Source organism: Pleuronectes platessa, chromosome 16 (assembly GCF_947347685.1).
Source record: "Pleuronectes platessa chromosome 16, fPlePla1.1, whole genome shotgun sequence".
NCBI lineage: Eukaryota > Metazoa > Chordata > Actinopteri > Pleuronectiformes > Pleuronectidae > Pleuronectes > Pleuronectes platessa.
In genome coordinates this window covers 21,627,052-21,654,853 of record NC_070641.1, presented here as the reverse complement: position 1 = coordinate 21,654,853, position 27,802 = coordinate 21,627,052, and the positions used below count along the sequence as shown (strand labels likewise).

At 44.4% G+C, this 27,802-nt stretch overlaps 2 protein-coding genes across 18 annotated transcripts in view; both read left to right on the top strand.

Annotated features, from left to right (window-relative positions):
* Positions 1 to 458: 458 nt before the first annotated feature.
* Positions 459 to 6,146, top strand: xpnpep3 (X-prolyl aminopeptidase 3, mitochondrial). The gene is made up of 11 exons (XM_053443692.1): positions 459 to 570; positions 1,130 to 1,252; positions 1,625 to 1,812; positions 1,927 to 2,146; positions 2,281 to 2,465; positions 3,110 to 3,172; positions 3,652 to 3,765; positions 3,904 to 3,989; positions 4,179 to 4,362; positions 4,772 to 4,892; positions 5,120 to 6,146. Exons 1-11 carry the CDS (start codon positions 498 to 500, stop codon positions 5,284 to 5,286), a joined length of 1,524 nt encoding a protein of 507 aa, XP_053299667.1. The 5' UTR covers positions 459 to 497; the 3' UTR covers positions 5,287 to 6,146.
* A 1,392-nt stretch (positions 6,147 to 7,538) lies between these two features.
* Positions 7,539 to 27,802, top strand: part of ep300b (E1A binding protein p300 b) — a 27,054-nt gene continuing 6,790 nt past the window's right edge. Inside the window, exons 1-30 of one of the 17 annotated variants that reach the window (XM_053443638.1) lie at positions 7,539 to 7,739; positions 8,870 to 8,930; positions 9,033 to 9,552; positions 11,449 to 12,032; positions 12,934 to 13,113; positions 14,318 to 14,624; positions 15,060 to 15,173; positions 15,346 to 15,585; positions 15,720 to 15,822; positions 15,949 to 16,077; positions 16,212 to 16,329; positions 16,462 to 16,645; positions 16,953 to 17,030; positions 17,187 to 17,266; positions 17,518 to 17,670; positions 17,863 to 18,390; positions 18,820 to 19,062; positions 19,197 to 19,386; positions 19,746 to 19,897; positions 22,149 to 22,388; positions 22,839 to 22,927; positions 23,994 to 24,074; positions 24,359 to 24,439; positions 24,757 to 24,813; positions 25,004 to 25,081; positions 25,596 to 25,663; positions 26,079 to 26,229; positions 26,743 to 27,003; positions 27,103 to 27,268; positions 27,734 to 27,802. The exon at positions 27,734 to 27,802 is cut by the window's right edge and continues 99 nt beyond it. In XM_053443638.1, the coding sequence (XP_053299613.1) occupies positions 9,459 to 9,552; positions 11,449 to 12,032; positions 12,934 to 13,113; positions 14,318 to 14,624; positions 15,060 to 15,173; positions 15,346 to 15,585; positions 15,720 to 15,822; positions 15,949 to 16,077; positions 16,212 to 16,329; positions 16,462 to 16,645; positions 16,953 to 17,030; positions 17,187 to 17,266; positions 17,518 to 17,670; positions 17,863 to 18,390; positions 18,820 to 19,062; positions 19,197 to 19,386; positions 19,746 to 19,897; positions 22,149 to 22,388; positions 22,839 to 22,927; positions 23,994 to 24,074; positions 24,359 to 24,439; positions 24,757 to 24,813; positions 25,004 to 25,081; positions 25,596 to 25,663; positions 26,079 to 26,229; positions 26,743 to 27,003; positions 27,103 to 27,268; positions 27,734 to 27,802 (4,818 nt within the window). In that variant the 5' untranslated portion in view covers positions 7,539 to 7,739; positions 8,870 to 8,930; positions 9,033 to 9,458. Of the gene's footprint in view, positions 7,767 to 7,787; positions 9,553 to 11,448; positions 12,033 to 12,933; positions 13,114 to 14,317; positions 14,625 to 15,059; positions 15,174 to 15,345; positions 15,586 to 15,719; positions 15,823 to 15,948; positions 16,078 to 16,208; positions 16,330 to 16,461; positions 16,646 to 16,952; positions 17,031 to 17,186; positions 17,267 to 17,517; positions 17,671 to 17,859; positions 18,391 to 18,819; positions 19,063 to 19,196; positions 19,387 to 19,745; positions 19,898 to 22,148; positions 22,389 to 22,838; positions 22,928 to 23,993; positions 24,075 to 24,358; positions 24,440 to 24,756; positions 24,814 to 25,003; positions 25,082 to 25,595; positions 25,664 to 26,078; positions 26,230 to 26,742; positions 27,004 to 27,102; positions 27,269 to 27,733 lie in introns of those variants that run through there. The other 16 variants (XM_053443636.1, XM_053443637.1, XM_053443639.1 and 13 more) reach the window with 16 other exon arrangements.

Sequence of the window (27,802 nt, the reverse complement as noted above, 5' to 3'; positions counted from 1 at the left end):
CAATGTGAACGTGCTCCAGGCAGAAGGACATAGAAGTCTTGGTTTACGGACACTTGGATGACACCACAGGAGCAGTATGGGGGGATGTGGTGTTTGTTTTACGTTTGAAGAAATGTTCAACATTCACTTCAATTGTATTGGATTCTGCTGCAATGCTTCTTAGCCCTGAAAAAAGGTAATTTTGGGTTGAACTATCCCTTTAAGCCAAAAGGAGGCGGGGTTAAGCGCCTGTGCCTGGGAAGCCAAACTCCGGGGAACTGAATCCCGCTGCACCAATGAGCGTGGGTTACTGTCAGCTAGCATCGAGCTAACCTGAAGCTAACGCTAACGGCTGACAGCCACAGACAAACAGCTGAGTTTTCACGTCGGTGAGTCGCAGCAACGCACCGCTGCGTGTCTCTGCCTGCAGGCCCGACGCTGCTGCTGACTGTGCGTGACGCTCCACGGCCGCAGTGTGGCGCTGTGCGGGGACTGAGCCGTGTCCTCGAGCTGTGACCATGTTGCCCTCCAGCAGCAGAGCCTGGTTCCGCTCCGCTGTGAAGCTGCTGCCGCCGGGGAGCAGGAGTCCAGGTCAGTGAGGAGCTCCAGAGGGTCATTCACATGTTCTGACAGCTGCTCCCCTCGGGATCAATGCTCTGTTCTATTGGGGTCAAGTCACAGGAAGAAACTCTGCATGCTCAGGTCACTGATATTTCATAAGAGCAAGTTATGGGTGATGTAATTAAAAAGAAGCAGATTTTCTCAAACGTCTACAGTAAAATCTCTTGAAACGTGATTTTCAGACAGTGATAGTCAACACGAACAAGAGTGAGGAGAAATATTTGTGTCACCTCTTTAGGATTATTTAAAAACAATATTTAATAGGAGCAAGATATGAGTGATATAATTAACAAGTTGTCAACTTCCTTTTTAATTTTCTCCAAATTTCTCCAGTCAAAATTTATGAAACTTTCCACAGGGACAGTGGGCGTCACCGTGAAAATGAAAAGTTAGCAACTTTGTCTCCCTTCTCCTTTTTCTTACCTGAAACTTTTATCTTCCTTCGGTAAAGCTCCTCTCTGACATGATGGTGACTCAGTGGATGCTGGGAACCAGTGTAAGAGTGTTTGTGTTGTGTGTCTGTCTCCAGGATGTGTTGGGTGCCCAACCAGAAGTGTTTCTCTAAAGTCCGGAGGTTTGAAACCAAAGACGGTTCCACTGCGGTACCTGGGCCAGCCGAGCCCTTTCACCCATCCACACCTCATCAAGCAGGGTGAGTACGTTCACACGGTTTTTAAGGGAAAACCTGCAATTAGTCACACAAAGCACGTATTCTTCTATGCTTCATGTCACATTTAGAAATAATAGTGCATGTTTTGGTGATGATCTTGTCACATTGTCTCAAAAACTCTATGAAAAACTCTATTGTTTACTTGGATGGTCAAAAGTCAAGATCACCTTGAGCTCACAAAAACAGATTTTGGCCTTGGATGGCATTTTTTATCTGAAAGGTCAAAGGTCAGCTTTAATGTGACGTGATCATTTTCTGTAGAAACACTTTTCTCTTCAATATTTAACTCCAAAATATTGATTGTGTCCATATTTCTTGATGTATTCAACCTGAAAGCTGATCTCTTCCCCTCAGGTGACGTGACCCCAGGCTTGAGCCAGACAGAGTATGAGCTCCGCAGACATCGACTGGCCTCGCTGATCGAGGCCCAGGCCGACCGGCTGGGACCCTCTGCGTCCTCCAGCCACCATGTGGTCATCGTTCTGTCCCATCCGACCCGCTTCATGACCAACGACATCCCGTATCCCTTCCACCAGAACCAGGTGCCTCTTCCATTTCATGTTGCCTTTCTTCATCTTCACTTGAATCATCTTCTTCCTCTGTGGGTTTTTGTTATCAAGTCTTCCCCAATTAACCAGGAGTCATATGTTCCCCAGGATTTCCTTTACCTCAGTGGCATCTTGGAGCCGGACAGCGCCTTGGTTCTTCACGGGAAAGGGCGACCGGATCAGGCCATCTTGTTCGTCCCCCGCAGAGACCCGGGGCGAGAGTTGTGGGACGGGCCCCGCTCAGGGAAGGACGGGGCGGCTGCTTTGACCGGCATCGAGAGAGTTCACAGCACTGAAGAGCTGGGTGTTGTGCTCAAGGCCCTGAAAGGTTGGTGCATGGGGGGCCGTGAGGATGCATGTCCAGCCTCTTAACAGAACTAAGGTTATGAGATAGACCACAAACAAAGCTGACTTTCTGACCGTAACTTCATATTTAACTGTTTTCTGTCTACTCCCTTTCAGGCACCGTGCTTTGGTACGATAACTCTCAGCCGGCCCACCCTCGGCTCCACCAGGCTCACGTGTGTCCTGTGCTGGAGCCGGGGCCGATGCCGCGCTCTCTCAGGCCCCTCATCCACTCTCTCAGGGCCCTCAAGAGCTCAGCAGAGGTGGCGCTCATGCAAGAGGCAGGTCGCATCACAGCACAGGTCGGTGTTTAAATTATCTCCAATACTCATATTTATTATTAACATAATGAATCATATGTTGCTCTTGTATATCATAATCATTATAGTATTATTATATTATCAAATGATCTAACATGCTTTAACACCACTTTAGCACAAACTCAACCTGAAAGCAAATATTAACCCTCAAACAGCCATTCGACCAACCACACATACACACACACACACACACACACACACACACACACACACACAGGACTTTACACAGATTTCCTAGGGACTCACCCTAACCGTAATCTTAAAACATGTTTTCACCTTTAAATTTACAGTGATTTCCGTCCTCATTAGGAAGACAAGTCCCCATAATGTGACTGTTGAAACAGATATAACCCCCCCCAGCATGATTATTACCTGGAACACACACACACACCTACTTAATCTATCCTCATCTCTAGTTCTCAACTTTGCTGTACTTCTTTACATTATGCTGTTGGTCTATTTGTTTGTTGTATGTTTCCACCGTCAATATTATAACTTACAAATACCTGCAGTATATCTATTTCCCTGTATCCTAATGTATTGATGTCCCTCAGCCACACTGTGTAACACTTGTAGAGATCCTTTTCAACACAAGCGGTGCACCAACACAAATCCTTGTCTTCCAGGCTTTCAGGAGGACGATGGCTCTGTCTCAAGGAGACGTAGATGAAGCTGTGCTCTTTGCGAAGGTGACTGAAAATCTTTCTGTGGCTCACTATCACGTGTGGCCCTTAATGATCTCCATGTCTTTTATTGATCAGGCTCTTTAATATAATTACAGAGGGCATAAGTATCATAAATTGATTATTCAGTACCTGCAGATGTTAATAACTGTTCCTCATTAGCACTGACAACTGACCGACGCAACATATTAGATATAAAAGGGACAGGGATTGATTGAGAAGTTTTAATGAGAAGTAAACAAGAAATCACATCAGTCAATATTAGTATTTATCATGATGAAGGATACATTATTATTTCTTTGAAGTTTAAAGACTGGTTTTATAAATATATCCATAAATATAGGCCTTTTTGTATAATGTGTAATTTCTGTTTTTTGTTTAAAAGATACAGTTGTCAACGACTGCGCAGTTATAATCATATATACTACGTATAGCCCTAATAAATTATATACTCATACTTAATATTATAAAATTCTCCCATACAGTTTGATTTTGAGAATCGGATCCATGGCGCCAACTTCCTGGCGTATCCTCCTGTGGTCGCTGGAGGAAATCGAGCCAATACTCTTCACTATATAAACAACAACCAGATAATAAAGGTAATGGAAGGTGCCGCATGTGTGAAAGGATCAGTCACGTGATATCAGGTGGAATCTAAGCCCTCTGGAAAAGATAAATTGTACAACCGTATGTAAAATAATCACTCCTTGTACTTTTCTCCTGCTCTCCTGCATCAGGACGGTGAAATGGTGCTGCTCGACGGTGGCTGTGAATACTTCGGTTATGTCAGTGACATCACTCGGACATGGCCGGTGAATGGAAAGTAAGTTTAACAAGAGGTTAAAAGGACAAAACTTTTCATTGAGATACTCAAGCAGGTCAGTGGACGTCAGCTGGGCAGGTGGTCGTTCATATGTGGCCCAGAATGCATTTGTATTCACACATTAGTCTTTTTTTACGTGAGACACAAACACACACCTGTAATGTGGTGCTCTCACCTCCTTCCTGCCAGATTCAGCGCTGCCCAGGCGGAGCTGTATGAGGCCGTCCTGGAGGTCCAGCGCTCCTGTTTGTCTCTGTGCTCCCCGGGTGTTAGTCTCGATCACATCTACAGCACCATGCTGGCTCTGCTGGGACGGCAGCTCAGGCGGCTCGGGATTGTAAAGGCCAGTGCCAGTGATGCCGATGTACTAAAGGTAATAATCAGAGAAATAATGTAGTCTTTCAAATTGCAGTTTGACCGATAACAGATTCTTGATGATTATTCCTGTGCTTTACACCAGTTTGTAAGCAGCTCTTAGCTTTAAGGGAACAAAGTTGTAGCTGAAAGTAACTAAATGTCTCAATATGTGTTTCAAAAAGTTGTATTTCCCAAATAGTGTAGTGAAGTGTCCATCATCCACACTAGATCATAAGAGCCATACAGGAGGAGGTTTGGCAGAGGTATTAGTTCCAGTCAATGCCCTTCTAGCTGGTATATGAGTTTATTCATGTCCTCATCAGTGGTTTTCAGTCAGTTCTGCCGATTTAATCAATGAAGTGAAGTAATTGAACTCTCCAACAACTTCTTAAGACCTTATATTTCTTACGTCATGCTCGTCCCAGGCTGCTCGACGTTACTGCCCCCACCACGTTGGTCATTACCTGGGCATGGATGTCCACGACACCTCTGAGCTGTCCCGCTCACAGTCGCTACAGCCGGGAATGGCCATCACCATAGAACCAGGTATGGATAACCGAGGCTTTTACCTACTTTCTCACCATCTTGATTCTTGCTCAAGATGTGCAGATGTGAAGTTGATCGACAAACTGTGTGAAAACAGGTTAAAAAACCCAAACCCTCACATTATGTTCTGTACTAACTTCAAATGATGAATCCCTCACTTCCTATCTGGCTCATGTTATTCCTGCTTTCACGCATGTTCCCCTTTTCCCCTTCTTTTTTTTTCACAGGTTTATACATCTGCGAGGAGAGTGACCAGGCGCCAGAGCGTTTCCGTGGCCTGGGCATCAGAATTGAGGATGATGTGGTGATCCGAGACAAGGGAGGCCCTCTGATTCTGTCCTCTGACGCGCCAAAGACCATCGCTGATGTAGAACAGGCCTGTGCCCAGAGATAGGGCAGGGAGAGACAAGTGAGCAAGTAAGGCACAGAGTTGACAGGAGGTCTGTGTGCTGTGCTTCTCAACTATCCCCGTGGTGATGTCGTCATTGGGCTCAGGGGCCCCGCTACATGACAGGAGGGGGTGCACTGCAAGTCCCCGGTTTTAGTCAATTTTGGAAACTGTCGTGGAAGCTCCTAGATTTTTCGGAAAGTCCTGTGAAAACATAATTTAAGAAGACGATAACAGTAAATTTGAACCTTTAAATCCACGACCGTTAAATATGCTGTAACTGATGAGTTCCTCATTAATGTAAGTGAACATCAGGGTAACTGTGGTCACAGCATACCACAGAGAGACCGACCCTTTATCATATACAACCGATTTATCCAGTATTGTTGTGGTGCTATCATTCATTCTTAAAACCTTCATATTTCTATTTTATTTCAGAGTAGCTTCCAGCATAGCATGCCAGGTTAAGCACTTTCATTTGTCGTCTTACTCATATACACATTTTTCTGTTACACCCAAACATGCATCATTTTGATGCTGCACTTCACAAGATGAAAACACCAAATGTTGAACATGCTTTCATTGTACTGTAGGAGATTCAGAAAGGACCAGAGGAAATCAATACAACCCCATCATGGGATTGATCAAGAAGAACCTGTTGAAAACTGCTGATCCTTATGAATCAGGAATGATTATAACTATGACGCCAATGCACAGAGTTATGACAGTGTGTGTGAACGTATGTGTGTGTGTGTGTGTGTTGGAATTGGGTCTTTTTAGCAGAAAGAAAAATGTGATATCCTTTAGGGAAATTGTGTTTATATATATATATATGTATATTAAAAAGATCTTTCTTTCATAACTGATCAGTTTTGTTGGTTTGACTCAGGTCACTGATGATGGACATCAAGATGGAAAAAATATTGCTAATGATAATAGTGTCTGCGCTGAATCAAGTTACACAACCTTGACTGTGACGCAAAATAATATGAACGTATCTCCTCATGGTTACAAGGTCACACAGACAAAGATCCCAGTGCTGATATGGAAGGAAAGTCTCCCTCAATATGGTGTTGTGGATAAATATATACTGATGAATTATTGTTCAAGTTTCACGCTAAAGTTTAAAGTTCTATTTGTCATGTGTAACTCCACACAGGGTCAATAGTACAATGAAAAGTGTTGTACGTGAAGCACGGGTCAGCTCAGCAGTGCGATGAACGCAATAATCAAATACAAAACAAAAGAAGAGGTTCATGTAGAGAAAGAGTCAAATCGATACTATACGTCCGAGGCGGCACGGGTAGTGACAACTTTAAACTGTATAAGTACAAGGTATTGTAGTTTCCCAAGGAGAGTGAGAATATAAGTACAGAGGCAGGTAAACATGCAGAGTTGTTGTACATTAATAATAATGACGATGATGGTAATAAACATATCTCTTACTACAGTTAAGGTAAAATCTGAATACTCATCCCGACTGTATGTGGAGTCTATGTAAATACTCCTGACTGTATGTGTAGTATTTGTAAATTGTGAATACTCCTGGCTGTAAGTGTAGTATTTGTTAATACTCAACCCGAATGTATGTGGAGTTTATGTAAATACTCCTGGCTGTATGTGTAGTATTTGTAAATTGTGAACACTCCTGGCTGTAAGTGTAGTATATGTAAATACTCATCCTGACTGTATGTGTAGTATATGTAAATACTCCTTCTGACAGTATATGTAGTATTTGTGAATACTCCTCCTGACTGTACGTGTAGTATTTATGAATACTCTTCCTGACACTATGTGTAGTAGTATTTGTAAATACTCCTCCTGAATGCACATGTAGTATTTGTGAATACTCCTACTGACTATATGTGTGGTATTTGTGAATACTCCCTCTGATAGTATGTGTACTATTTGAGAATACTCCTCCTGACACAATGTGTAGTATTTGTGAATATTCCTTCTGATAGTATGTGTAGTATTTGTGAATATGCCTCCTGACAGTATGTGTAGTATTTGTGAATATGCCTCCTGACAGTATGTGTAGTATTTGGATGAAATCAGTGAGTTTCAGTAAAACACAGAGTTAATGTCACTGAGCATCATGAAGACTCAAAATCTACGGAGCCTGTTTCCGGACAATCCCGAGCACCTCCGAAGACTCCCTCCTCCTCCTCCCTCCCCCTCCCCCTCCTCCTCCCCTTCACGCCTAATGTTGCCGTACCTTCAACCCTCCCCCCGTATCAGAGGAGTAGAAACAACAAGCCGCCATTTTGTTTGTGCGGACAGAAACAGGAGGAGATAACCGAGAGAAGGAGCGACTCCGGCTACCGAGGTCTGCCGCTCCGGGAACCGCCGGTGGAGGAAAGCGCGGCGAGATCCCGTCCGTGTTACCGGGGAGAGCGAAGAAGCATCGCCGAGGAGACCGATCAGAAGACGGCGGCGGCGGAGGGAAAAGCCAGCGGGTGATAAATAAATATCAGTATCTACATGTATGTCTGCATGAGAAGGAAATACTCCGAGAAATCCGAGGAAGGGGGTGTTTGTGCGGCGAGGGGAGGCGGAAGAGAGCCGTGTGTTAGAACCAGGAAAAACCTGCGGGAAACGGGGGGGAAAAAACGGCAACATGAAAAATCATTATGTGTCCGTGGCGGAGGAAGCGAAGAGTCCGCATAGACAATTATATAAATAAATTGCTGCCGGGCAGGAGGGAGAGGTGGAGAGAGAGACGCGTTTAAAGAGAAGGGGGGCAATCTCCATCACAAAGAGTCAACCCGAGGATTTGGAGAGATTTTCCGGGGGTGTCAACATCATCGTGCCGATCCGGAGCTTTCCGCTTCCGAACAGCCATCACCTCTCGCCGCCACATTTTATCACATTTTCTCCCGTCGCCTCCGCCGCGCTCCTGTCCCTTCTTTTTTTTTTGAGAATTTTTTTTTTTTATTACGCGCTTTTCTGTTCCTCTTCGGCTGCATGACCAATACCTCCAGCGACCGACAAGTATATAGACCCATGTTTGTGCTCCGGAGGAGGGGGGGTGGTGTTTAACTGTTTTTTAATAATATCTGGGAGTTTTACATCGAGCGGAGGAGGAACCTCATCTGGAGCCCCCCCACACGCCGTCCTCTGCAAAATACAACTAATTGGATCAATCTGACTGGCCACTGATTGCCAATTAGCGCTGTGATTTATTTTCACGTTATTGCATCAACTGCACAGGAGCTGTGATTTCTTATATATAATTTTTTTTTGTCGGTTTGCAAGCTTTTGTATTTTCGACCCCCGCTGACTGCAAAAGGGGTTTGCAACAACCAAGTGTGCAATACGAGTGTGTTCTCCCTGACCCAGTGCCTTGCATGGTCAAACACTAAGTGCACATTCTAGTCTGCATGCACATGCAACTGAGAAACTCCACGTTTAGGAGAAGACATCTGCAATAGATGCTCTTTTTACCCGAGTGATTGCAACGCGTGGGATTTTTTTCTGCCTCCATCTCTTTGCCAAACCAATGTAATGAGTTGTTTCTCGGTGTTTTGCACATGAGAACACCGCTTACACTTTTAACTGTATTCTAACTGTGGTCTCCTCCAAACAGACCGACTGCCTTCTTGGTTTGGGAACATAAAGGAATCTGTGGCAGGGAGATGTCTGCTCAGGTAAAGAAAAGCTCACAGAGGATCTCATAACTGTTGCATGAGATATCTGCCTCCAGAAGTTAACACGGGACAACTCCTGGCTTTTTCTTTTTGGGAGCACAGTTTCCATTTTGCAGCGACACACTCCTGGAGCGTTTCAGGTGTGAAGTAGAGGGTTTCTCCGCCGACGATGGCGGGCAGGACTGCGTGCACCATGGAGGACGGATCTTGGGACAGTCTAGCGTCGTAGAGGAGGCTACATGAGGTTGTCAGAGGGCCGCACGCTTGCCTTTTTGCCGACTCCACGTTCCCACCTCCTCCACCTCAAATCTGTGAAGAAACGAAATCTCCGCCAGGGGAGGGGGACTGATATCTGCAGAGAGGACTGAACCGAGAGGGAAGGAGTCCAGTCCCGCTGTCTTCTCCCCTACCGTCCCCCGAGCGGTGGGGGAACGATCAGAAGATCTTCTTTAAGGCACAAGGAGACTCAAATTAGGGGAAATACGTTTGCCCTCCGTGGACCTACTGCATTTTTAATTCGTCAAAAATATGGCCGATAATGTCCTGGAGTCCGGCCCGCCTTCAGCTAAGAGGCCCAAGCTGTCCTCTCCGGCTCTCTCCGTGTCTGCCAGTGATGGAAATGGTAAATATATTGCATGCATTCTACAAAACTATGATACTAACTTTAAGTGTGTTTGTGCATGATCTGCTGCTCAGTGTCTCAGGAGCCTGCAGAGTTTCCCTGCAACTTGTGAAACAGAGATGCTACATAATTAATGCATTTAAACGTGAGTGAGTTGGTGGTTTGGTTGAAAACAGAGTCGTGTGGTCAAAGATCTGTGTCGACATGTCGATCTCTAAGAGGAGAAACACGATGTGGGGCCGGTGCTAGCAGCAACTTTCCAGCAGCGGTGTTTTGATGCGTTAGCCTCAACAGGCTAACTAGCTCCGAACTACAACATCCACCTCCAAACAATGGAAGAGTCGAGTCACCCCAGTTTGCTTCAACTTCCCCCGCTGCCTCGAAAGTAAATCAAGTGGAAGCACGAGGGCGCGAGCACGTCGAAAGTCCCGTTTCACACACGCTCCGCGAACAAAGGGACAAAATGCTATTTCCAGAACAGCTTTAGGAGAAAGTAACGGAGCGAGCTAGCTAACGTGCTAGGTTCCTTGCTGGACCGGCTCAGCTGAGCTCGGTAGCTGCTAGCCAAGGAAATAAGTGACGATTAGCGTCACACTGATCACTAATGTGACATTTTTTCTACGTGTTAGCGACTCCTCCTGTGGCCGTGAAGCTAGCTATGGTCGGGGTCCCCAGTTCCGTGTACTTAACGTGTTGTAAACAGTAAAGAAGAAAGCTCCGTTTCGCTGAACGGTTGTGAAACCAGCTAGCTATTGTTCGACACTTCGTCAAAAGTTGCGCTAAACGTCGCAGAGCTGAACGTGCGGCTGCGTGTTGATTCAAAGTGTTTCTGCTTTTTAAACCGAAGCGCAAAGTCAATTCAACCGTCGACTCAGTAACATGGGGTCTTTTCGAGCGTTTCGATCGAAAGCCTCTACTTTCTCAGTATTGTTCCCCCGTCGAAGCCCATTCTCTTTCAGCCTCCATTGTCTGGAGCTGCACGTCGACCCTGCGCTGCAGTTGACTTTTTTTTGAAAGTCTCCACCAAGGCAGAGCACTCGATCGCCTCTCGTCTGGATTGTGAAATAAAGTATTACTGCAAACCAATGCGTTTGCACATGTTGAGCAAGAAGCTGTAAACTCCTGCCACCATCCCCTTTAGTTTGCATCCTGTTATAAGTAGAAGCCGAGCAGATGAGTAGGGTGTTTGGGACGAATCTGTAAATCACACTCTATATATCTGTATATATATAAAATGGCAGAACAAAAAAGGTCATATAATTGTTGACTCAGTAGAGATTGGTAGCCACAACCACACCACTGGCTTAACTCTGTGAGAAAACACACAAGTGTGAATTTCAGGCTTGAAGCATGTTTGAAATTCATCAATATCTTCAAGTCTAATGCAGCGAAAACATAGACTGTTAAGTGGGTTTCAGGAAAATTTAGAGAGACAGGTCATTAACCAGCAGTAAAAAATCAAACATGCATCCAATGTATTAACAACTTTCTGCGTCTTGACCTTTGGAGTGTGCGCCCTAAATGGCGTTTCCCTTTTTAAATTGTGGAAAGGACTTACATAGCTGTACAGTCTACCCAATGCAGCACTCCTCCCTAGGTACTGTAGTGTTTACCCCTCTGTGGCTTCTCACCCTGACCCTACTGCATTCACTCTCCATGTTTGGCACCATATCAAACCACAGACTGATGCACGGGAGGCTGTTTGAGACAGTTACTTATCCACTGGCTGCCTATCTATGGGCTCCAGATGGGTGCTTGATAGTTTTCAAACTAATATCTGAGCCGTACATTCAATAAATCTTGGCAAAGTATCATATGTAGTACAGATAGTAGATGTTTTGCTTTCCTGAGCTGTGAAGTCGGTAGGATTTTAATACGTCTTCCCCCCGTGTCTAGATTTTGGTTCATTCTTTGACCTGGAGCAAGACCTCCCAGATGAGCTGATCAGCTCCTCGGACCTGGGTCTGACCAACGGAGGGGATGCCAGCCAACTCCATACCAGTCTCGGAGGTATCGGAGGAGGGATTGGTTTGGGAGGAGGCCATGATGCAGCTGCCAAACACAAACAGCTGTCTGAACTCTTGCGAGCTGGAGCCCCATCACAGCAGGGTGGCCCCACTTCCAACAGCAATGCACCTGGGGCTTCCATGGGGATGATGGGGGTTTCACCGGGTGGACCTCAATCCATGCCCCCCCAGGGCCAGCAGCAGCAACCTGGATTAATGCAGCAGGTTGGGATGGTTGGAGGGATGGCAGCTCACAATCGAGCAGCTTCCATGATGGGTAACCAGAAGGGTAACACTGGACAGCAGGGGCTGATGGGGGGGCAGGTGATGAATGGCTCGCCGAGAATGGGTTACCCTGGCAATGGAGGCATGGGCAACAGTAGTAACCTGTTGGCGGAAACCCTGCAGCAGGGGCCTATGGGACCAGGGGGTCAAGCAGGGATGAGACCACAGCAACCTGGAGCACTGAACAAGGTAATTACACTCAAAGCAGCAGCCAACACACACTTTCCACCTCTTAGAGGCAGCTACATGACGGCAAAATATCAGTTCTGTTAAAACACATTTTAAAATTGAAAACGTAACAATTATCTATTTAATATTATTATTTTTGGGTGCTTGTTTGTCACAGTCCACTGCGTTGTGTAGATGCAGAACACAAGAAAGGCTATTGCTACTTAAAATCAATGGGAATGTGTGTGTGTTTGTGTTCTGAAAGAAGTACAAAAAATAACTATTACCTGGTGAAATTTTTATATAGTTATCTGACTGCATGGCATGGATGCTTTAACCCCTGGTTGGCATCACAAAACAGCAACCAGAGTTTTTGTTTGGCGATGTCCTATAGTTAGGAAAAGCACAAGTGAATAATTAGTATCGGCCACATTTTTAAGCTCAGAGTTGTTTCCCTTCAGATGCAGAAAGGAACTGTTTAAAGTTTCTCTTGGTCCTAAAGCGACAGTTAATAAAGCACTTCCTGTTGTTGCTGGTGTTGGAGCATCCCTATTGGATTCTTTCAGCTTCTGAAAATACTGTGGTGTGGCTCTGGTGGTGACCAGTAGATCGTGTTTTTAAGTTCATGCACAAAGCAAATAAGGTTGAGACGAGACAGAAGTTAGATTGTAATTTTACGACTTCAATGGGAAGTAATCGTGAAAGAAAAAATACCAATAGTGTTTGGAAAGTGATGTTGTCCTAGAATCGTTTTTTTCTCTGTGACATTTAGAGTAATTTTAAAACAGTCCAATTTGTGTCAAATGACATTTAATACCTCTGACATTTCCTCCTTGAATGTTTGTAAATTGGCTGCTTAAATCGTGCTTTCCCGCTCACCCTCCTCATCCTAACTGCTTCCTCCCCTCACCCTCCTTTCCAGATGAGTATGATGGCCAATGCGGGCCCCTATGGTGGTCCGTACGGCCAATCTGCTGGCCAGGGGCTGCCTGGAGCAGGGCTGGGCCCGCAGCTCCAGAATAAGGCAGGCATGCCCAACAATATGGCCAATCAGTTCAACATGGACAAGAAGGGGCCACCGGGTCAAGGCATGTCTGGGATGGTAGGATATTTTGTTTTTTTATTTCTCTTTTGTACATGTAGACAAACTCCATACAGTCTTACAATACTGTAGATTAAGCTTACATTTTTAGCTGAAGTCCCTTGAGTGGTTAAACGTAGAACTAAACATATTTTAGCAACGCACACACGCCCTTTGACTGGCCATACCTTTTTACATTCAGAGGTAACAAAAGGGAATCACAGTTCAGATATATCAAGGGAAGACCTACTGGCATTCCTGGATCAGTTACAAGGAAACTACAGTTTCTTACTCTCTCTCACACATTGTCTGTGTCAATGGGACTAATCATCAGCAGCACCAGGACAAATCCTACAGCGTCAGTGGTCCAGATAAAGTTTAACACCTTATACTGCACACAATGGTGCAGACTACTGCATGCACGTTCAGTGGGCAATCACAATAATCAACCCTAAATAGCAACATGTCAACATGTTATTGGGTTAGTCTTGCCAGCAATCTTTTAACTGGGAGACCTGTCTGTACCTAAAGCTTTCAAACTACAGACAAGTTATTTGGGGGCATGATTAGTTATGTGTGTGCGAGAGAGAATTAAAGAGGTAGCCAAACCAGTTTCTGTACCAACAAAAGCCTGAAAAGATGGAAACACTGTGCAGAAAGTCAGTCACTGGCTCTTTGATGACAGTGTTGACAAATTATGAAAATTCAGTCAGACCCCTTCCATCACTGACACTGCAAAAATCAGTTTATTTTTTGTCATGGTAGAGACGTGACAGACTGCATGTTGGTCCCCTCCGACCAGTCAAGCCTTGCTGGTTTTTATGACGTCATCAGAAGGCGGCTCAAGATTTTAACTCCTTAGGAAATAATGTTGTGCTCATTGCTATTCGGCTTCAATTTAACACAGGCTTAATGTAATTTTTTTCAACAGAGGGCAGCTTCAATATAGTTCTGTTTTTAATTACAGTTTTGCTTGAAGCGTAGTTTTTAAACTGATATTTGCTTCTTTCTTCACAGAGCACTTAAGTGTTTGATTGTTGAATTATGCATTTTTCTTTTCAGTGAAATAAATTTGCCATACATGTATCTGCATTCTCCTGCTGTAAAAGTAAAACATATTGGGAAGAATTGATCATTAAATTGATTAATCTCTTCCTAAATTATTAATTGGAAGCCCCTGATGGTTGTCTAATGGCAATGCCTCCTCTGTCTTCTCAATTATAAGCCCTCTCAGCAGCAGCAACCTGGAGCGGTTGGCGGCGTGTCTGTCGGTGGAGCAGCAGCAGCAGTGGGGGGGCCGCAGGTTGGGCTCAATGTTGTAGGGGCAGGTCCCGGGACAGCGCCTCCTACTGCAGACCCTGAGAAGCGGAAGCTAATTCAACAGCAGCTGGTGCTCTTGCTCCACGCACACAAGTGCCAGCGGAGGGAGCAAGCCAACGGCGAAGTGCGACAGTGCAACCTGCCGCACTGCCGCACCATGAAGAATGTGCTGAACCACATGACTCATTGCCAGGCTGGCAAGTCCTGCCAGGGTAAGTCTGCCGAATTATGCCGATTCTGATTCAACGAAGGCTGGTAGGATAATAAAGTTGGAAAAATTTAAAACAAGAATTGGTGCTTAAAGTTTTAATGTATCTGCACAAGTTTTTGTTTGTAGTTTATATCCAACTTTGTCATCCTCCCAGCCCTCGTTGTATCAGAATGAATTATTCTCTCTTGAGGTGGCTGATCCACCATCATTTTCCTTGCTCCTACTCACAGTGAATCGCCATCTGGACATAGTTTAATTGAACCAAATGACTCATTCAATAACATTCTCTCTCCTTTTTCTTTCATCCTTTTCTTGTTTCATGATTTTTCTCCCTACTTCACTCTTCATATTTAAAAATTCCCTTCCTCTTCCCTTTTCCCCCCCACTTCTCTTCCTGTTTGCGATACTTTCTAAATGTTTGTCTTTTCCTCTGCAGTGGCACACTGTGCCTCATCCCGACAGATAATCTCTCATTGGAAGAATTGCACACGACATGACTGTCCTGTTTGCCTGCCATTGAAAAACGCTGGAGACAAGAGGAACCAGCAGTGTGAGTGGTTCTAACTCTGTCTATGTGTGTGTGTCACATTTTAAAATGATAAAGAATCCTGTAACTCTCATTAAAATGCTTGATAGACGACTTGAATCCACAAATGCTCATCCTTTTGACTTTCTCTCTCTTTCTACCATCAATCCTCTTTTTCCTCTCGTTCTCTTCACAGCGCTCCTCAACAGTGCAGGGGTGGGTTTGGTGAACTCTTTAGGATCGGGGGTGCCAGGTGGACAGTCCAACACGCCCAATCTGAACCCCCCAAACCAGATTGATCCCAGCTCCATAGAGAGGGCCTACGCTGCGCTGGGTCTCACTTACCAGGGAAACCAGATGCCGCAGCAACAATCGACCAACATGCCAAACCAAGGGCTGCAGGGGCAGCCTGGAATGAGGACTCTAAATACCATGGGTTAGTTTGTTGCTGACCTACTCTGTACCTTGTTCCGATCAAAGTTACTTATTGAAAGCAACTGTATTCCACAAAGAATGATATTTCCCAATCACAAACCACATTCTTCAAACTCTATAACTTTATCTTCCCAGGAGCAAACTCTATGGGAGTGAATGGTGGAGTGGGAGTGCAGTCCCCCAACCAGTCTACACTACTGCCAGATGCCATGTTGCACAACAACATGAATGTACAGAGGTATGACTGCTTTTCATTGGTCACGGTTATTAACTTCAGGATACAGGCTTTCTCAAAGTCAAAAATAGTTCTGTGTTGGCTGTAGTCTTACACCTCGTTTCGCTTCTTGTCTGTCGTTTCTCTCAGTTTGATGAATGATAGTTTGGGGAGCCTGGGATCCATGCCCACAGCAACCCCTCCTTCGGCTGCAGGCATGAGGAAGTCCTGGCATGAGGACATCACACAGGACCTCCGTAACCACCTTGTCCACAAACTGTGAGTTTGCAGCATATTACAAGTTTCCCCCCAAAATCATCATTTGAATATGAGATAAATTTCAACATTGGGCCTCAATTGACTGTTTTTGTGCCTCTATGTGTGTGTTGGTATGTGTTTGCTTGTGGAAGCAGTGTACAGGCCATCTTCCCCACTCCCGACCCTGCTGCACTGAAGGATCGGCGGATGGAAAATCTGGTGGCTTACGCTCGAAAAGTAGAGGGTGACATGTACGAGTCAGCTAACAGTAGGGTAAGAAACCAACAAGTACTGAACAAACAATTAGTAATGTGACACAGATATTCAATTTTAAGGATAGCGGCAATAAATTGCATTTTTTTATGCTCTGTTGAGATATATCCTATAAAATTGTCCTTCCTCCAGGCGGAGTACTACCACCTGCTGGCAGAGAAGATCTACAAGATCCAAAAGGAGCTGGAGGAGAAGAGGAAAACGCGGCTCCAAAAGCAGGGCATGATGCCCGGCCAAACTGGACTAGGCTCCCCAGGCCTCCCACAGGGGCCTCCAAGCATGGGACAGCCGCCCATGATGCCAGGGCAATCCCCAAGTAAGTAAACACACAGTTGTTTGTTTAACCTCCCCTCCCTCACACACTTCTTACTGTACATGGACACACATACATGCATGTGTACAGTACGCTGGCATGCAAATAACACATGGAATTTTACTTCTAAACCTTATTCAATATTTTCATTTTCAAATCTTCAGGTGAAATTTAGGTGATGAAATGCAATAAGAGAACAAACACTTAAATACCAAGTTTGCCTCACTTTCACATCCCTAAGACATCTGTATTTATTCTGTGATCCCGGAGACAAGATTTGTGATTTCTGTGACTCTTCCCACTTTTTCAGATGGTCCTCACATCGATCCGTCCATGGTCCGACCAGCCGGACCCAATCAGATGGTAAACAGGATGCAGAACCCAGCAGGTACATCTAATAAATACACACTAAACTATTATTAAAGTGTCTTGCATGAACAGAAATAGAAAAATGTATTGTGTTAATAGTTTAGTTCAGCAATTTGAGATTTGTGCTACTGCCCCTCAGTACAAACACAAACCTTTTCTGTCTCCGTCTCTTTAGGAATGAACCAGTTTGGGCAGATGGGGATGCAGTCGATGGGTCAGAGGTCGACCCCTCCTCTAGGTTCTCCAATGAACCAGGTTAGTATCACTGTCTGTGCTGTCAAATCATTTTCCAAAAGTAGTACTAAGACCGGATTCCTAAAGTTAAGATGACGTAGTAAGTGCTAACCTGAGTGTACAGAATATCCAGAAGAACCATAGTTAATATATGAAGTTCTCATTGACATTAACGACACGTAGATTTGCCCTGCAACAGTACATCTTTATTCAACTGACTGTAAGTTTGTCTAATCTGAGTCTTCACATGTCCCCTGACGTCTCATTTCCAGATGGGTATGGGTGCAGCAAGAATGGGTCAGCCCAATGCCACACAGTTACAGAACCAATACCTCCCCCAAGGCCAGTTTCCCGGGTCCAGTCCTGGACATGGTTCTGGTCCTAGTGGCATGAACCAGCCCGGGCCACAGACTACAGTGCCACAGGTGAGGGTTGAGTGGCACAGTGACTGAACATTGTTATATATAGATATGTTGGATTGTCAAGAGGAACTTGGGTCTCTGTAAACGTGCAGGGATGATCAGTAGTGATGAATAATGTCTCGTACAGTTGTTTAATATCTTATCTTATGCATAAATTAATGACTCCTAACCACTGTGTCCTCACCTCTGTAGCAGAACCAGATGTCAACGCCGCCTTCCCTCCCAGTCAGTAGTCCTGCACCACAGTCTGCCTCTTCTGCTCCGGGCTCTGGGACCCCTGGAGGCTCCATGGGGCCTGGTAGTGCCACCGGTGCTGGGTCTCTACCCAGTTTGCCTCAATCCTCCAACCCCAGCCAGCCCAACTCCTACCCACACTGCCCGTCCATCCGAACAAACTCGCCATCACCAGCTCGCAGCTTAACGCCTCAACCTCATCAAACACCCCCCACGTTACCTGGTTCTCAAACCCCACAGCCACACACTCCGAGCACACCTCAGCTACCACCGCAGCAGCAGCAGCAGCAGCAGCAGCAGCAGCAACAACAACAACAGCAACAAACTTTACAGCAGCCGCCATCAGTACAGTCAGTGAATTCTGAGAAGGCCGGTCAGCATCCACAGAAGACGCTTGGGGGTCCGGCTTCCTCAGGCCCCCAAGCAAGTCAGACTTCTTCAGTGCCCAACCAGAATTCTCATGTGCCACCACAGCTGCCCAGGACCCCAGTGAGTAGATCACCCTGCTTTCATCCTCTACAGACACCACATGTTAAAGCCTTGTTCAGGGATGCTCTTGTCTTCCCATTTACTCTGGTTCAATGAGCCCTCATTTTGCATTGGGTGCTTGATCCCTGTTACGCTTGAATTTAAGTCTACTTCTTCTTTCCCCCTCTTACTCACATGTAATGATAAAGGAAAAATAATAATTTTACATAGAAACCTCAATAAGTTTGTTGATTCCAAAAAGCGACAGAGAAATTTGTTTTGGGGAATGAATGGATGTACTTAAAACCTCTTGACGGATACATTCATTTGAGGGATAATTAAATTAGCAAAAGTCCTTAAAATGTATTAAAAAGCAGTGAGTGTGGGAATCAACCTGAAGCTTCCAACTTTCTAAACTTCTAAGCCTTGATCTCTGTCCTTTTGTCCCAGCTGTCTGCAAAGCCTTCTCTGACAGGAGATTGTCAGGTATCGTCCCCAGCCTCGGTCAACAGCAGCACTGATGCCAGCTCCCAACCAGCTCCATCAGATGGCCCTGCTGCAAGCCAGGAAGACGTTAAAATGGAGGTGAAGAAGCAGGAGGAAGAGGAAGATGAAGGGACTGACTCGCAAGGAGAGGGCAAAGGGAATATGGGAAAGGGTCAGGCTGACGTGAAGAAAGAGGAGAAACCTGAAGTAAGCTTGTCCACATTGAGTTAATGATTATGTGGAAAAAGTCCAAATTTGAGTTGATTAGTAGTAAAGGCTGTTTTACAAGTAATCACATTGAGGAGGAAACTATTATACTGACACTTCCGTCTTGTTGTCAGATAAAGAAAGAGAAGCTCTCGTCGGATGGGTGTAAAGGAGAGCCCATGGATACATCTTCGTTCTCGACGTCGTCGTCTGTAACAACAGGTGAAGACAAGAAGCCGGAGGTGAAGAAAGAGCCCAAAGAGGAGGATGATGGGTCAGCATCCGGGACCAGTTCCCCAGCCAGCTCCCAGTGCAAGAAGAAGAGTAAGTTATGAGCCTTCACATAAACGTCAAGTCTCTATCTTCATCCACTCGTCCTGATCTCAACTGCAACTGTTGTAAATTGAATGATTGACCATGGCGTCCAACCATCGTGGTTTATTCATTGTAAATAACAAATCCTAAACCCGAAGCCCCGACATGGACAGAAGGTCCATCAGTTTCACTTCACAACTTCTGTCTAAACCCATCCCAACCTTCAGATGTTAAATGCTGCATGATGAAGTCGGTGGAGTTAGACCAGCATCCATCCTCAGGTCCGGCAGAGAGAAGAACCACTCCTGCCTGTGTTTCCTCTGTCTTCTTCTTTCACCTGCCATCTAACAATCTCATTTGTTTTCCAGTCTTTAAGCCGGAGGAGCTGCGTCAGGCTCTGATGCCCACGCTGGAAGCTTTGTACCGGCAGGACCCTGAGTCCTTGCCCTTCCGTCAGCCGGTGGACCCCCAGTTACTGGGAATACCCGTACGTATTCGAACTAGTAACAAAACTAACCTGGTAAGGGACTGCACTGGCTGCCATTTTGCTTCAACTCCTCTTAAAACGTAGTTTTTTTTTTTATTGTTTGTTTTCCTTTGTTTTCTCATATTTATTTTTTTCTGCTTTGTCATAGTTGTCATCAGAATTTATTTCATATTTCTGCTTACAGTACATTTAACCTTTTTAGTTGATTTTTCCAAATTGCATGTCAGAAGTGAAGAAAATGAGATTTCAGAGTGTGTGATCGAGTGTATTTGTACGTACGTATGTTTGTGTGTGTGTGTGAGGTTGTGTTCTCTTTTCTGAAACTTCTTGTCATTTGTAAATCAAAGCAATGACTCTTATGAACTTTGCCTTACTTTGAAACTATAGTAAAGGTCAAAGTCAATGTTATCGTACATGAAAATCAGATTTTGAAAAAACATTAAAACCTAGTTTTTCTGAGTAATTACACATTTTGACAAACATTTCAGCTTTTAGCGCAAGTTGACTTAACTTTAAACGTAAGCCCCTCCCCTAACTCACAAATTATAAAAACCCTAATCAACAACACAATATTACCGGACCCATTTTGCCTAACTGGTAAATCATGGATTGTCTTTTATTGCTTTCCGAATCAAAAAGGAGAAACCGCATTGGGACAGTCAATAGAAAGCACAGCATTTGCGTTCACCTCAAAAAACTCTAAATGATTAAATTGCTTTAATTTAAATACATAATTTATCATGTTTGACTTTTACCTTTTGTCATAAAGTTTTAGCTTTTAATTTGACCTGCATTTTTTTTATTTTGTAGTTTTCATCCTCGTGTTCCATTGCTAGCTTTCTAGTTCAGTTCCTCACCAGTAGCAGTAGTAGTGTTGATGTTCATGTGGGCATTGTGTAGAGGTGGGACAGTAACTTTACCCTCACTGCATTCAACTTATGCGGAAAAGGAGCATTTGATTAGACCACTCATGCACCTTGCATAAAATTAGAAATCCCGATTGTATAGATAACAGCGTGACTGTGTCGGTTCTTTCGCCGACTTCTACAATGTGAGGTTTTGATAAAGGACATATTTCGAGCACTGAAGAGGTTATTGGCTCTCCTCTCCTTCAGGAACCTCCACAGTCAAGTGATGCAACTTTCCACCGTTGTACAATTTGTATGACGCCATTTTCAGATAAACATCCGGCCCCCTTATTGCAAAGTAAAGTTACTCCCCACCCAATGAATTACTCTGATATAAATTTGTGTCTGTAGGTTGGTAATGCTCAAAGTGAGTGGTTCCATTCAGAGATGAGGGTCTGTTTCCTAACTCACGTTGTCACAGTGACAAAGGGATGGACCCTGCTCTTTTTAAAGTCACAATTCCCCTTTTATCTGAATCTCCAAAAGGCTTTTTCTTTTCCTCGCCCTCTCCTCTGCTGCTTTTTCAAATGATATTGTCTTTGGAAGCGAAGCAGAGCGCAGACGACGGGAACAGAAAAGCAACTTGGAGACTCAGCCGCCCCTCTTACATTTGCTTCACACTGTTGGCTTTAACTCCGTCATCATATTGCTCCTCGCACTGCTGCCGTTGTTAACGCCAACTGCTATGTTGCTGAAAACAGTGAATCTCTGTCTGCCTGTTGCTGTTGCCACTGCTCTGTTCTGCCTGGTTTTGCACCCTGATCGATACCCAGGCCTGAAAGCTTTCTCTGCTCCCCAACCTCAGCAGTGAATCATTCCCGTGGCGGTCAAACAGTGTTACTCACTTTGTGGGGGAAATAAGTTAACGCACTTGTTTGAAACTAAACCCCGCCTTGTGATCCTGTAATCATTATTTAACAGTGTGATCGCATGAAATGCACCTGTAGCCAGGTTTTAATGGTTTGGCTGTGGTTGCACGAGCAGCAGGGGACTGGGCAGACTGGTGGTGTTCGTCTGGTCCCCGCGGCACATCTCAGATAGGGACTTTAACTGTAGGGTGCAAAGCGGAGAGCTGGAGGGCAGAAGTTGTCATGTCTCTCTGTTTGCACGTGAACCTTCTTCTCTGCAGCGCTCAACAACTTGTCCCCCTGCACCCTCTTCTCTCCCTACTCTGGTCCTGCCTGGTCATCGATGACGCCTTCATCAACCCCTGACCGCCACAACGCTGATGATGACGATACTCTTCCTCCTTTTCTCTCTTATCCTCTTCCCTTGGACGGCCAAACCGTTCCATCTCCGCTGCTCTTTCTTCTCTCCCTCCTCAACTTTCTCTTTACCCTCCACTTGAATCCGGATCGGCCTCCTTCCCATCCTAGGACTACTTTGATATTGTGAAGAACCCCATGGACCTGTCGACCATCAAGAGGAAGCTGGACACGGGGCAATACCAGGAGCCTTGGCAGTATGTCGACGATATCTGGCTGATGTTCAACAACGCCTGGCTCTACAACCGCAAGACGTCACGCGTGTACAAGTACTGCTCCAAGCTGGCTGAGGTGTTTGAGTCGGAGATCGACCCGGTCATGCAGGGCCTGGGATACTGTTGTGGGAGGAAGGTGAGGCAGCACTAGGCGTTTTGCCTTTTTACATTGTGTAGGTGTAGAAACAGAGATTTAATATTCCCATGAGTGAACACATGCTTTTTTATTATCAAGCCAATTTCAATTCATTATTAATTTGTTAAAGAAGGGTTTGACATATTTGGAAATTAACTCGCTTCCTAGTTTTTAATTACCACTTATGTCTGTGGTAAATTTTAAGCTACAAACTCACGCTAGCTAACTTAACTAAACTTTACTAAGACTGCAAACGAGTATAAATAAGTGTTTATGGTTTGTGCTAAGCTTCACTAACCACCTGCTGACTGTAGGTTTATATTCAAATATATTTTAGCATTTAAATATAAAGTTCGAACTATGAATCATGTAGGACGGATGTAATATGTTCAGTTCATGTCCAACAGTTTTAAAAAACGACTTTTCTTTTTGTGTCTTTTCTCATTGCAGTTTGAGTTTTCCCCTCAAACTCTATGCTGCTACGGAAAACAATTATGCACCATCCAACGTGATGCTGCGTACTTCAGCTACCAGAACAGGTAAGGGCTTTCGAGACGTTAGACCACAAGCATGCACACGTCACAGACTAACAGTATTCACAAACTATTATTGAAATTTCCACATTTTGCAGCCAATGAGATCAGCTTCTTTGTGTCTTGTTATATTTTGCACATTCTATTTAAGTATATTTCCCACAGCATAGCATCTTTTAACCAGTGCGATCACAGATGAGTTTTGATTTGGCTTCAAATATCCTGGCTCCATCTCCATTCTTCGTTTTAGTTTTCATTATCATTGTTGTCATTCATAAAGTGGGCTCCTGTCTTCTTCCTCAGCAGCTAGTCTTTGTTTCTGGCACAATTATTTCCTATGTCACTGTTTTATATAAGCGGGGGGTGAATCCCTGCTCACCACAATAAGAAAGGTTCCCACTTTATAAATGAACTGGAAGGATGATGGGTCTCTGTTGCTCTACCATTTATGTATTTTTTTTCCTCATCCATCCTTTCGTGTATGGAGATTCGTATCCTCGCTCCCTCCCTCCTCCACAGCTCCTAGTGGAATCTCATGTTGCTGTAATGTTGTTGTTGTTTACCACTGGACGTCTGACGCTAATCTTTGCTTTGCCTTGGCTCTCTGTCCTCTGTTGGTTGTTGTTAACATCCTGTCCGTCCTTCCCTCCTCCATGTCCTCCCGCTCCCTCTCTGTCTCTACATTGTCTCCGTCTGACCTGTAACGATTTATTTCACGCTTTTTTAATATTCATTTTGACTTCCCCCCCCCCCTCCCCCATCTCCCTTTGCCCCCTTCCCCTCTCCCCTTCTCTCCCTCCTTTTTAACGCTTGTGATGTCTGCATTGGCCTGCTTTGGTGTGACCAATCATCCACTCCAAAATTTGCGTGCAAAATCAAAACACCCGCCAACACAAAAACCCTGCATCACGATTGGCTGCTTCCGCCTGGCGACGACCTACCTTGCCCTCTGCCTCCTCCTGTGTGTCCTGCCCTGTCCTGATTGGCGGCTGCTTCTTCGTGCCCTCTCTGTGATTGGCTGTGATGATGACGATCGGTGTAGTTCACCACAATATGGGCTTCTTGCTGACAGGTACCACTTCTGTGAGAAGTGTTTCAATGAAATCCAGGGTGAGACTGTTTCCCTTGGGGACGACCCCTCTCAGCCTCAGACGTAAGTACTCATCACCTCCTCCTCTCACACACAGCAGATTAAATTGTCATATATAAAACTAAGTTTCTCAAGTCGTGTTTCTCCGGTCCTTCGCGTGTGATGTTAGAAGTGTCAGTAAATGTCTTGGTTGTTCTAAAAATCTTCTTATTCCTTAGTCTTGACAGTATTGTATGTATTCAGCGTGTAACAGGTTGTAGTAACTGACCCACCAGCAGCTCAGTGAACTATCCGATGAAAGATCACAAATAGTTAAATTTTTTTATTGATTTTGTTTTATCTGGCAGGTTGAATTTTAAGCCTTTAAATACTGAAAACTTTTTTGGAGTCTTAAAAGACAGAAGAAACATTAAAGCAGAGCGGCAGATGTAAGATTTCCAGACTTTTAACTTCTATTTCCAGCCTTAAACTCAAGTCAAGATATTACCACTGGTTGTTTTTATCTTTGACGACATTGTATTGTAAATTGTTTGTGAAGTAACAGCAATAGGCTAAAATTGATGGAGTTCCCCTTTTTAAAAACATGTGCATTCCTTTGTTTCAGTATTTCACACATCCATCTTAGAAAATACAAGTTAAATCAACAGAAACATTTCTATTTCTTATCGTAAATGTGCTCTTAGTGTTTCCTTTACCGTGGCGTGTCGGTTACAGTATTTTTTTGTTTTTCTGATCTTTCCCACAGGTCTATCAACAAAGAACAGTTCCAACGAAAGAAGAACGACACACTTGATCCCGAGTTGTACGTCCCCGTAACATTTTAACTTCCTTTTTCTTTGTCGTGACCGTGTGGCTGTTATTGTTGAATGAGTGCTGTGAGATAAAAGACGTTATATTCCATGTGTTATAAATGTTTTGGCAGTAACTGTGTAGCTCCTGTCGAAGAACAAACGATAACATTGTGTCTCTCTTTTGTCTTCTCTCTGCTTCAGGCTTGTGGAATGTATTGACTGCGGTCGTAAAATGCACCAGATCTGTGTCCTGCATCATGACACCATATGGCCTTCAGGGTGAGTCAACTATACATTCCAAACTGTACACTATGTTACATGAGCACGTGGGTCTGGAAAATGAATTTTGCCTTTTGTGTTTCTCGATTCTTTCTTCACTGAAGCTTTAAAATCAGGAAAAACATCATGAAGGTGCAGGAAATATGTCTTGAAACATGTGACGGCACATTTCTGTGTAGCTGTAGATGTGTCTGTCTCAAGAAAATCATGGATTCAACATGTTGAGGAGCAGTTTGGAGATAAAGTTTAGAGTTTTGATTTATTCTATCAACAATGTGTCCTTGAGCTTGAGTGAAAAGTGAGTCTTAAAGTTTGATTTCCCTTCATGTGGGGTCTGTTAGTAATTATACGTGACTACAGACTCATTTTATCATTTGAGGAAGAAACAACTGACATTAAAGAAGAAAATGTCTCTTGATTAATGCCATTTTATCCCTGTCACCGGTGCTTATTGTGACAGGGCAGATGGTTTCCTGCAAATTTAATTGATTGTTTGTTTCCTCCCCAACTACAGCTTCACGTGTGACAGCTGCCTCAAAAAGGCGAACAAGACACGGAAAGAGAACAAATACGCAGCTAGAAGTAAGTGGACACTGCCTCCTTAACACCATCTACACCTTTTCCTATTTTTTTTTAAATGGCAACAATTTAAAAAAGGAGCTGGACTCAGAAAGTGAACACGTCTGTGATCTAAATCGCCCCCCCAGTGAACAAGAAACTGCAGTAAAGCTGTTTTTGATCATAGCCAATCAGAAGGGACAATAATTAAACTATAATTAAAGACAGATAAAGCTGATAAAATGTTGAATGTTCACATACCAAAGAGAACAAGTGCAGGGTACAAGTCTTGTGTTATATGACCACTTCCCTACAAAAGGCCACCAGTATGTTGACATAGCAGACGGTCGTTGTAATGTGAAGGAATCATCAGAATAATAGACTAAATGATAATTTGTCATTAATCCAACCTCCTGTTCTTCATCTTATCTCTTCATAGGACTTCCGCAGACCAAGCTGGGGGGTTATCTGGAGTCGCGTGTGAACGACTACCTCAAGCGACATGGCCAACCTGAATCTGGAGATATCACCATCCGAGTCGTCCACGTCTCGGACAAGGTGGTGGAGGTCAAGCCAGGCATGAAGTCCAGGTAGGAGGTTCAACCTGCTGCTGCCGATGCTGTGCGTGTGGTGGAAGAAGCTCCTTGGAACAGATTTAGAATCATGAATTATTGATACCACAACCTCATAGGAGGTTATTAAAGGGGAGTATCTGGTGCTTATCAAGTTTGGGTGTACGTGCTTTCAAGAAAGTCTGGACCCAATTGTGCGGACATTCCCTGGAGTTAATTTCTAAAAATGGCTTTAGCACTAGTGTGTCATCATGTTTTTGTCTCATCACTCCATTAAGAAGGAGATGAGTTGTGTCTAGATCTGAATGAAGCTTAACGAGTGATCATATTATAGATTTGCTTTAAGGGAATAAAGCAAATCGAATGACTTTTCACAAAGTGGTAAAGATGGAGATAAACACCAGTAGGTCACACATTAAGTTTGATAATTATGAGCTGGTTTAAAGAGAAGAGAAGAATTGATGAAGACATTTCATGGATTTCACAGCTGTTTTAGCTGACCCTGCTTTTTGCTGTCTTTTTAAAATCCAGGTTTGTGGACAGTGGAGAAATGTCGGAGTCCTTCCCCTACAGGATGAAAGCCTTGTTTGCATTTGAGGACATCGACGGAGCAGATGTGTGTTTTTTCGGCATGCACGTCCAAGAGTACGGCTCAGACTGCCCGCCTCCCAATCAGAGACGAGTGTACATCTCTTACCTAGACAGCGTGCACTTCTTCAAACCTCGACACCTTAGGACGGCTGTCTACCATGAGATCCTGCTGGGCTACCTGGAATATGTCAAGAGGCAGGGGTAAGAGCAGAGATTAGATCTTCGGAAGCAGGTGGATAAAGAAGCAAGTCAGCTAACTTCTTTACAAAAGCTTCAACTGATACATGTCTCCATGTCCAGGTATACAACGGGTCATATCTGGGCCTGTCCACCAAGTGAAGGGGACGATTACATCTTTCACTGCCATCCAATGGACCAGAAGATCCCCAAGCCAAAACGCCTGCAGGAGTGGTACAGGAAGATGCTGGACAAGGCTGTGGCTGAGCGCATTGTCCATGATTACAAGGTGAGACACACTGTTGAACCAGCAATGTGATTGAATGCATTCATCACCAACCACCAGGACATTCATGGACCCAATGCACATGTGATTCACTGTCTGTTCTGGTGCTTTCAGTTAAAGCCACATGTTCAGGCCCTTTCTATTTGAAATTCAAACATTCATTTGAAACGTAAAGACCTGTTCAAACTCAACATATGCAGCCTAGAAGCACATCAGACCGTCTGCAGTGGTTTCCGTCATGATCCAGCAGAGGGCACTCTGTTTCAACTTGATGTATTTCATGCCTGCATGAATTATCAGTAAAGTAAAGCTCCTTTTCCACTGGTAAAAACCCACTTACACCTGTCAACATCTGGCTTCTACCAAAGATCATATGACGGGAAATGGGTTCTTAATTGTCATCTCAAGGATATGTTTTGTGAATGACATCAACAGTGAGTGTTTAACACGTCTCTCTTTGTCCCTCAGGACGTGTTCAAGCAAGCAACCGAGGACCGGCTGACCAGCGCCAGTGAGCTGCCATATTTTGAGGGCGAC